This window comes from Eriocheir sinensis, unplaced genomic scaffold, assembly GCF_024679095.1.
Source record: "Eriocheir sinensis breed Jianghai 21 unplaced genomic scaffold, ASM2467909v1 Scaffold1321, whole genome shotgun sequence".
NCBI classification, from domain to species: Eukaryota; Metazoa; Arthropoda; class Malacostraca; order Decapoda; family Varunidae; genus Eriocheir; species Eriocheir sinensis.
This window is the reverse complement of record NW_026110653.1, coordinates 30001-39550: the sequence shown is the minus strand read 5'-3', so window position 1 is coordinate 39550 and position 9550 is coordinate 30001. Positions and strand designations below refer to the sequence as shown.

At 45.4% G+C, this 9550-nt stretch overlaps 1 protein-coding gene and 1 long non-coding RNA gene across 2 annotated transcripts; both read right to left on the bottom strand.

The window, feature by feature from the left end:
- Positions 1 to 2321: 2321 nt before the first annotated feature.
- Positions 2322 to 4756, bottom strand: LOC126989835 (uncharacterized). Its single transcript, XR_007743740.1, has 3 exons — positions 4595 to 4756; positions 2804 to 2994; positions 2322 to 2431 (listed from the first exon to the last, which is right to left on the bottom strand). It is a non-coding gene; the product is annotated as an uncharacterized LOC126989835 (long non-coding RNA).
- Positions 4757 to 5645: 889 nt separating this feature from the next.
- On the bottom strand, positions 5646 to 7692 carry LOC126989836 (uncharacterized). The gene is made up of 2 exons (XM_050848458.1): positions 7535 to 7692; positions 5646 to 7212 (listed from the first exon to the last, which is right to left on the bottom strand). The coding sequence occupies exons 1-2, from the start codon at positions 7690 to 7692 to the stop codon at positions 5646 to 5648; spliced, it is 1725 nt and encodes a 574-aa protein (XP_050704415.1).
- Positions 7693 to 9550: the final 1858 nt, after the last annotated feature.

The following is a 9550-nucleotide window of genomic DNA, read 5'->3' as shown; positions in this document are numbered from 1 at the left end:
AGACAGACACATTGATAAAATTAATGGAGAGACGATGAATTTGTTAAAAAGAATAAGAATGGCATTCTCATATTTAGATGAAGGAATTATACAAAAAAGTTATTGATTTCCATGATAAGACCAAGATTGGAATATGCAGCAGTGGTGTGGTCTTCTCATATGAAGAGGAATATTATAAAATTAGAAAGAGTACAAAGAGCAGTCACTAAGATGGTTCCGGAGTTGATTAACCCTAGAACACTAATCTTAGAAAAAGTCACACCACTACTAACCATGGGTACATCATACCCGATTTTGAAAACAAAAACAAAAAAATAATGTAAAGTTTTAATGGAATAAAGTTACATGAAGGGACTTCAAACTTTGTATCTTGACTTAACATTAAGAAGAACTGAAAAACGTATTGTTTTGGTATGAAAATCAGGTACTGAAAAATGTTACTAAAAATAGGAAAAAATGTTCAAAAATTTCAAAAAAAAAAATTCATAAAAAAAATTATCATCCGATGGCTTCCAAACTTCTTGTATGGCCTCCCAGGTCCTGTGATCCACTGCACAGGTGATCACTAAAAAAGTACGTAAACAATATCCTAGGGACATGTACAACACCCTGTATCACCAACCATGGGTATGCCGCACCCGAATGTAGGCCTACAACAAAGGTGAGCAGAGAGAGCGAGACAACGTGACCTTCCCCTACACTGTCAAGCGGGCACATGAAGCTACTGAGGAGGTGGGTACCCTCAGAGCACCGGAACCATACACAATGGCAATGACGTCATTCGCTTCGGGTACCTCATACCCATGGTTAGCGTTCAAGGGTTAAGTTGACCTATGAAGAGAGATTAAACTTAAAAAACTAACAACCAAAATATTATGCCTGAACTGAGATACATGACATAAGAAGACAGAATAAAGAAATTAAGTTGCCAACCTAGGAGGAGATAAGCAAGAGAGATTTGATTACTATATATCAAATAGTCAGCCAAATAGATGTGCTAGATAGAGATGACTTAATAAAAATTACCCTGGAAAGGCAGTGGTGGACATAGAAAAAAATCTGCAAAACAAATTTGCTAAAGAGATGTTAAGAAATAAAGCTTCCTTTATATAAATGTTGAAGGGGAACAAACTGGAAGAGTCAATGGTGGAGACAAAGTGTGTTCATCAGATGAAGTCTAGATTGGATGAATGTAGGTATGGCGATGGGACAGTAGGAGCTTATATCAGGCCCTGTAAAGTACAAATAGGTAAATACACACTCCTAGACACACACAGACATATAAGAAAGGACAAAGACTGTTAAACCCTTCAGGAAGACCTAAATAAAATTTGGAGGTGAAGCATGAAATGGGAGATGGAATTCAATATAAGCAAGTGCCATGTTATGGAAATGGGAAAAAGTGAAAGAAGAACAAGGTGGATGTATAAAATAAGGAATGCTGCTATATTAAAGAAAGCACGTAAAGAGAAAGATCTGGGAGAGATAATGCAAGACAATAAACAACCAGAGTGTCACATAAATTAAGTATTTGGTGAAACGTACAACATGGTAAGGAATATAAGATCAGCATTACACTACATGGATAAAGATATGATGAGGAAATTAATTGCAACCATGATCAGACCAAAATTGGAGTATGCAGAGACAGTTTGGTCTCCTCACAAAAAAAAGGACTTAAGGAAATTAGAGAATTCAAAGGACGGCAACTAAAATAGTACCAGAATTGGGAGGTATGGCCTACGAATAAAGATTAAAGGAAATAAATTTACCAACACTAGAAAAAAGAAGAGAAAGGGGAGATCTAATCCAAATTTATATATTAGTGAACGAAAGATATGAAGTAGACAATGAGGAGCTATTAATTACTAACGAAAGAGACTAACATCAGGAATACAAGACACCATAGTAAAAAATTGAGGAAAGGAAGATGTTTGAATGATGTAAAGAAATATAGCTTCCTGCAAAGAAGTATAGAAGTGTGGAACAATGTAAGTGATGAAGTAGTGTTGACAAAGTGTGTAGCCTACACAGTTTTAAAGAAAAGTCAGATAAATACAGATACAGAGACGGGGCTACACTAGTAAAACTACTAGGTAAATACACACACACGCACGCACAGATGCACGCACACACACACACACACACACACACACACACACACACACACACACACACACTCAGGCACACACACACAATATATATATATATATATATATATATATATATATATATATATATAAATATATATATATATATATATATATATATATATATACACACACACACATTTTGCAGAAAACTATGAAAATATCTTACCAATAAGGTCCATTCCCACAACTTCCATTGGGAGAGATACCTTGATTTGCTTCAGGGTAGGGGCTTGGGTTTTTATTGGCTCAAAAGTCTGGCAAGTTGGACATGATGATATCTAAATGAGAAAAAGTAAATAAAATAATGTACGTGATGAGTATGATCACACAAAGACATAACCACTTCTGAGAAACATTGCCAAGATCAGCCACTAAACTTGAATTGGCATGCACCGATGATATCAAACTATAAACTAACATGAGAATTCTATGGTAGGTACTGTGTTTAAGTACATTAAAACTACTAGAAATGAATGGTTATTGCAATACAAGTGTATTAGCTGTGTATCCAGGAGCAGCTTTATGAAGGGAAATAATCTTTCACTCTAAGAATGCTTTTAATTTTACAATCAGTGTTGTAGAGTCATGTTAGCAAGTATATTTAATAAAATTTCATAACCTTAATATGCTTGGAGGTGTTGTTAACTTACATAATTCTCAATGTCTTTAGTCATGTCTTTCCAGAAGTACAAGTCACCAATGGCAGCTTTTGTTTTCACTACCCCCCGGTGACATCCACTTACTACATGGTACATCTTTAGAATTTCATGGACTTCACCAGGGGTAGTGATAACTTGTACCCAGACATTTCTTCTTTTCTGGAATTTATGTAACTTGTTCTCTGTAAGACAATGAAAAACTACATGTAAATATAGGTAGAAAAGCAATATGGAATGTGAATGAAGGCATAGAAAATATATACTTAGAATTAATTTTATTGATTCAAGTGATCAGTTGTATAAACCCTACTACACTGGATACTGTGGATAACTAATAACTCTTTATGTAACCCAATTACTACTGGAAATATTACTGTAAACTGTACTATTGTTTGTATGTATTCATAAAAAAACAGGGTATTCCATGAGTACAGTAGCATCATAAGGATTAAGATAGCTTAGGTAAGGTTTGGAAGTCTGGGTTTTAGTTCTGGACAAAACAGAGTGAAAACTTATTTCTCACACTAGATAAATTCAGATGTGTTTAGGAGTTATCTTGCGGTAAAAGTACACTATATATACCCTATGAAAGTGTGCTTGTGACCCTGTGGTGGTGTTCTCTCACTACCTGTTCTACTGTAATTACCCCATCTTCAAAGGCTCAAGCGGCTGTAGCACATGCTCTATAACTAACCTAACAGGGTGGGCTTTGTCTCGCTTTCTCATTATCCACAATGAATAATCTGAGTAATAGCGGCTTATAACAGAACCAAGTAATTTTTGCATTTGTATAAGTACCCGCAGTTGTAGAAATACGTATGTTGTGGTTGTGTTAAGGGGTCATGCATGATTACTTCAGCAGGCTCTCTGTTCTTTACTCCCTACCTCAGAAATTCTAAGTCCTTTTTTCTATAGAAAACCTACTTTTTCTTCCTGTTTTCTTCATGAAGGTTATGTATATGGCACTGAAGGTCTCACAGTGACCCTACAGAATCACTGTCAAACCTTCAATTTCCTTTAAAAGTGATTTTTTCGTAAAAAGTTTTTTTCACCTGACTTTTTTATCTTGACAAATCTCTGCTATTCTCTGGCTTCCCCCGCCCTAAAACCCCGCTTCCCACCATGTCCCCAAGTTTGCTGGGGCTGAGGCAGGGATGATAAAGGAATATAGGGGAAACCACTATTACTCAGATTTACAGTTACCATTATAACTGAGGAAAATGCCAGGTGGCGTACAAAATATTGCTGATATTTGAAAATGTGAAGGTTTTAGCAATACATGTTAAGTGAAATAAATTAATATAATAAATTAACAATGTGCACTGAATGGTCTAATACACCTAACTTAACCTAACAGGTGGGTTTGCCCCCCCTCAACACTGTCACATGATCACTGACCTAACCTATAAAGGGACAGCTACTAACCAACCCAGGTGATCATAAACCAAATATAACATAACCTTGTCTCCCTCTCACGATAATTAACTAAGTCTATAAGGGAGGGTCATTGAACCTCTCACAAGATTATTAACCAAATCTATTTATGTTTAACTAATCAACCAGTGGTATATTCCAAAGGAAGAGGGTTTCTTATTGTTTATACATATGTTGGGCGATTCTTCTTTTGGCTCTAAATATCTTCATAAGAATATACTTAACAACATAACTGTTATGAACAAATGTTTTATATAGGATGTCCCACAACGTGTTTGTTGTTGGCTGTCCTAGGATGACCCACAACATGTTAATATAACTTTCTGAAGGCTTAACAAGGGCACTTACCTTTCATCATATATACTGCCTTCTGTCTCCTCACATTTTTTATCTGATTGCGCGTTAGTTCTGGAGGATAGTGGCCATTTAGCAATAAATATTGCACAGGGCATATTTCATCCCTGTACTGCCGTAGCCTCTCCTCCAAAGACATTTCAGTGAGTTTTGACATGCTGGGGGCGCGGACGGACGGTCAGCGGGGCAGTGACTCAGCGTCTACACACAGGGCTCATACCACATGGAGGCGGGCGAGCACCGAGTGATCATTAAGCTTCCCGGAACCCAAGTGATCATGATGCTTCGCGGTACCAGTACCGATAGCAGTTATCGACCGATAGCAGTTATCGATACCAGGTACCGGTACTGGTATCGATAACTGCTATCGGTACTGGTACCGCGAAGCATCATGATCACTTGGTTCCGGAAGCTTAATGATCACTCGCCGGTACTGGTATCGATAACTGATATCGGTACTGGTACCGCGAAGCATCATGGTCACTTGGGTTCCGGGAAGCTTAATGATCACTCGGAACTGCGCATTGCCGTTAGGATCTTAGTGACGCTCGGTGCTCGCCCGCCTCCATGTGGTATGAGCCCTGTGTGTAGACGCTGAGTCACTGCCCCGCTGACCGTCTCCCCAAGTTCCCACCATTTTGTCCTGCTTTCCGTTTCCATCACAGCTCCCGTTTCCATTATTTTATTTATTTATTGGAGTTACTGGATAATTTTTCATGTCCGATTCTTTTTCTTTTTTAGGTTGCTAATAAATAGTTATTGTTATTAGACTATGATCGAGTACCCACTACCCATATCACCGAGATATCCACTCACTAAGTGGTGATCTCTCTCTCTCTCTCTCTCTCTCTCTCTCTCTCTCTCTCTCTCTCTCTCTCTCTCTCTCTCTCCTGCTAAACCACAAATATTAAATCATATTATATAATTCATCAAGCAATAATTTATAGACAGAAGCTCTCTCCAAGGATTCAAACTTTTTCGTTAATGCTTTATTGATAAATATGATCTCTCTCTCTCTCTCTCTCTCTCTCTAAAAGTTAACGAGTCATACGACTGGCGACTGGCTCCCGGAGCCAGTCGCCGATTCATACCAGTATGCAGACGATGAGCCGGCCGCTAAGGCCTGTTCAAGGGCCCTGACGAAACCCGCCAAGGTATGGGCCGCCATGTCCCGCTTGAGCAGTGACACGCTCGGGGAAACGGGGCATGTTATGCTGGGTAGCAGGGTGGCTTCTCCGGCAGCGCGGTCAGCAGCTTCGTTACCCACCACGCCTGCATGGCTGGGCAACCAGTTTAGGTGTACCTGACGGCCGGTTCTCCCCAGTTCCTGCAACCGGGCGTGGATGCCCGTGAGGAGGGAGACGTTGTCAGCCATCGGGTCCTGGTACAGCGATCGTATGGCCGGCACCGATTCGCAGTGTACCAGGACCGGGCCCCTGCCCCACTCTAGTGCGTGCCCCAGCGCCATGCTGATCGCCACCAGCTCCGCCTGGATCGAGGAGGAGCCGTCAGGCAGCCGGTAGATGTCAGCATGGCCCGCCGTGACGAAAGCCGCCCCGACAGCCCCAGTGAGGTGGTTGACGGAGCCATCTGTGTAATAGGTGGCAGTGAGGGGCCGGGCCGCCTCCAACTCTCTGCTCACGGCCTCCCGCGCGAGGCTTCGCGGTGTCAGCAGGTTCTTCCTCGCAGGCAGTGGCTTGATTGTGGCCGTGAAGGTGGCTGGTGCCCACGGGGGTGGTAAGGTGTAGCCAGGGTGGGGCAGGTCTGTGTTCATCAGGAAACACCGGGAGAGGAGGGTGGTCCTGAGTTTGGCTGCTGCCACCGACGCCCACGTTTTCCTGCGAAAAAGCAGAGGGGCCTGATTGAGGGCCTGTTTCACCGAGGCTCTCAGCAGTACTGACCCCCTGCGGCGCAGCAGCGTCGCCAGATGGCCGACGGCGAGCTGGGTGATCCTCGCTGCAACAGTGCTAAGCCGGACCTCCGCCCTCATGGAGATGCATTTCGTCCACCGTGGGGCCCCCACGATGGTACGGATCGCCGCATTCTGGGCCGTCTCCAGAGGCCGGAGTGCAGCAGGGTTCACCGTCATGAGGCACGGCGTCCCGTAATCTACACAGGCCCTCACTGCCTGGAGATAGAACAGCCGTAGGACCCTGTCGCTGGCACCTCCGGCAGTTCTCTCCAGGGCCCGCATGATGTTGGTGCGGGTCGCCACTGTCTGGCGAAGGCGGTTGACATAGGGGGTGAAGGAGAGCCGTGAATCCAGGGTGACGCCCAGATATTTATAGACGTGCACCCAGGGGACAGGGGTGCCGTCAAGCTCGAAGGCCTCGGGGAGGAGACGGTGGTGGATGGCCATGGCCCTCGTCTTTCCCCTGTTTATCACGAGCCAGAGGGACGCACAGGTATGTGAGAGGCGGCGGAGGAGGAGACGAGCGCTGGCCACGTGGTTCGGGCCGGAAACTACCATGGCCACATCGTCCGCGTACGAGAAAACTCGTGCATAGCGGCTGTATGGCAGAGTTGTCAGCTTCTCGACAAGCAAGTTGAAGAGAACGGGGCTCAGGACACCACCCTGAGCCGTGCCGTTTTCGAAGGCCTGTGTTGTGGACCTGCAGCCCTGGAAGTGTACTGCCGCCCTGCGATTCTGGAGGTATTGGCCGATCCAAGCCAGCAGGCGGCCCCGAAGGCCCTTTTCGGCAAGGACGGACAGTACCGCAGGCGCCGAGGCCAGCTCGAACGCCTTCTCCAGATCCAGGAACACCACCACAGCCGGGCATGGGGGGCATGGGGGGAGAAGGAGGAGGAGGAGGAGGAGGATCACTGGCTTGTTGCCTTTCCCACATATCCTTCTGCTACTACAATGCGGACATAAAAGAGGCCAACCACCGAGTCAACCAGGCGCGTAAACTCAACAGGCGTCACAACACCGACGCCACGAGGGGCCTCCTCCGGGCGGCCATCCGCCAGGCTAAGGTGACTGCTGAGAGGGTGCAAGAGGAGCACTGGCTATCCTGGTGCGACACCATTGACGCCGGTGTCTCCACTGCCGTGCTCTGGCGGAAGCTCCGAGCGGTTGCACGAGGGACCATGCCTAGGCCACCGCTTCACCCGCAGCCTCAAGTCGAGGCCGGGAGACTGCTTACCACCTTTGTTTCCCGGGCCTCGTCTGCCAGGCTGCCTCCGGCCACCAGGGAGCTACAGAGGGAAGCCTACGCTGCCAGGATTGAGGCATTCACGGCAGCTTGTAGGGAGGACCACGCTGCGTTTGACAAAGTTCCTCACCAACGACTGTTGCTTAAATTACAGGCTCACGGAGTAGAGGGTAAAGTTTTGAACTGGGTCAAGGCGTGGCTTAGCAATAGGAAGCAAAGAGTGCAAATCAATGGTAAAAGATCTGACTGGGGATGTGTTACGAGTGGGGTCCCACAAGGTTCGGTATTAGGTCCACTTTTGTTTATTATTTATATCAATGACTTAGACACAGGAATTAGTAGTGATGTTAGTAAATTTGCAGATGATACCAAGATCGGTAGAGTAATTGAGTCGGATCAGGACGCTAGTATTCTCCAAGGTGAACTCAACAGATTATATGACTGGGCGGATAAATGGCAGATGGAGTTCAATGTAGGGAAGTGCAGTATTCTGAGTGTAGGTAGGAACAACCCCTCACATAACTATTGCTTAAATGACACTCTCATAAGTAGGTCTGGGTGCGAGAGGGATTTAGGGTCTTAGTGACTCTGATCTCCGTCCAAGGGCACAATGCATTCAAGCTAGAAATCGAGCTAATAGGGTACTGGGATTTATTTCAAGAGCGTAAGCAACAGAAGCCCTGAAGTCTTCCTCAAACTATATTTAGCATTAGTTAGACCTCATCTTGACTATGCGGTTCAGTTCTGGTCACCCTACTATAGAATGGATATCAAAATGTTAGAATCGGTGCAGAGGAGGACGACTAAGATGATTCAGGGGTTGAGAAACTTGCCATACGAGGAAAGACTCAAACAGTTAAACTTGCATTCTCTAGAAAGGCGAAGGGTGCGTGGAGACATGATCGAGGTTTATAAATGGATGAAGGGCTTTAATAAGGGAGACATTCATAAGGTTTTGTTGGTAAGAGAACCGGGTAGGACACGAAGTAACGGGTTTAAACTGGATAAATTCAGATTCAACAGGGACATAGGCAAAAATTGGTTTACTAATAGGGTGGTGGATGAGTGGAATAGGCTTAGCAGTCATGTGGTGAGTGCCAATACAATTGTCACATTCAAAAATAGACTAGATAAATTCATGGACAGCGATATTAGGTGGGGTTAGATACACGGGAGCTTAGGGTCAAAGGAGCTGCCTCGTACAGGCCTACCGGCCTCTTGCAGACTCCTGCGTTCTTATGTTCTTATGTTCTTATGTTCTTAACCCGCTACCGACAACATCTCCCTCCTAACCAGCATCCACGCCCGGATGCAAGGAATGCAGAGGGAGGGGCGGGTCATTCGCTTCAACTGGGTGCCCAGCCATGCCGGAGTTCCAGGGAACGAGGCTGCGGACCGTGCTGCTGCGGAGGCCACACTGCTCCCTGTGGTTAGGCACAGGCTATCACCCAGCGGCTCCCAAGTCAAACGGGGCGCAGCTATGCACGCCTCAGCCGAGAGAAGGAGGGAGCTGGAGGAGGCAGTGGCTGCGGGCTCGCCATCAGCGCATTAGTATTCCGCACCCACTGACTTTGGTCAACGAGCAATACCGATGCCCCTCCCACGACGGACGGAGACCAGCCTCCGCCGCCTGCGTCTTGGATACAAGTGTTTCTCTACACTTGATCCTGAAGATCCAGTACCAGTCGACTGCTCGCACTGTGGGGAGGAGGTTCTCCAACCACTCCTCCACTACCTCCTCGAGTGTGAATGCACTCAGCAATTCCTTTCCAACCCGGAGGGGTTGCCTGCCCCT

Bases quoted from the DNA above. Each gene is read 5' to 3' on its own strand.
- LOC126989836 (XM_050848458.1), bottom strand. From the start codon at position 7,692: ATGGTCCCTCGTGCAACCGCTCGGAGCTTCCGCCAGAGCACGGCAGTG. The intron at 7,213-7,534 runs GTCGGTGTTGTG...CCAGGGCTGCAG, and splicing joins CGGAGGAGGCCCCTCGTGGC to GTCCACAACACAGGCCTTCG.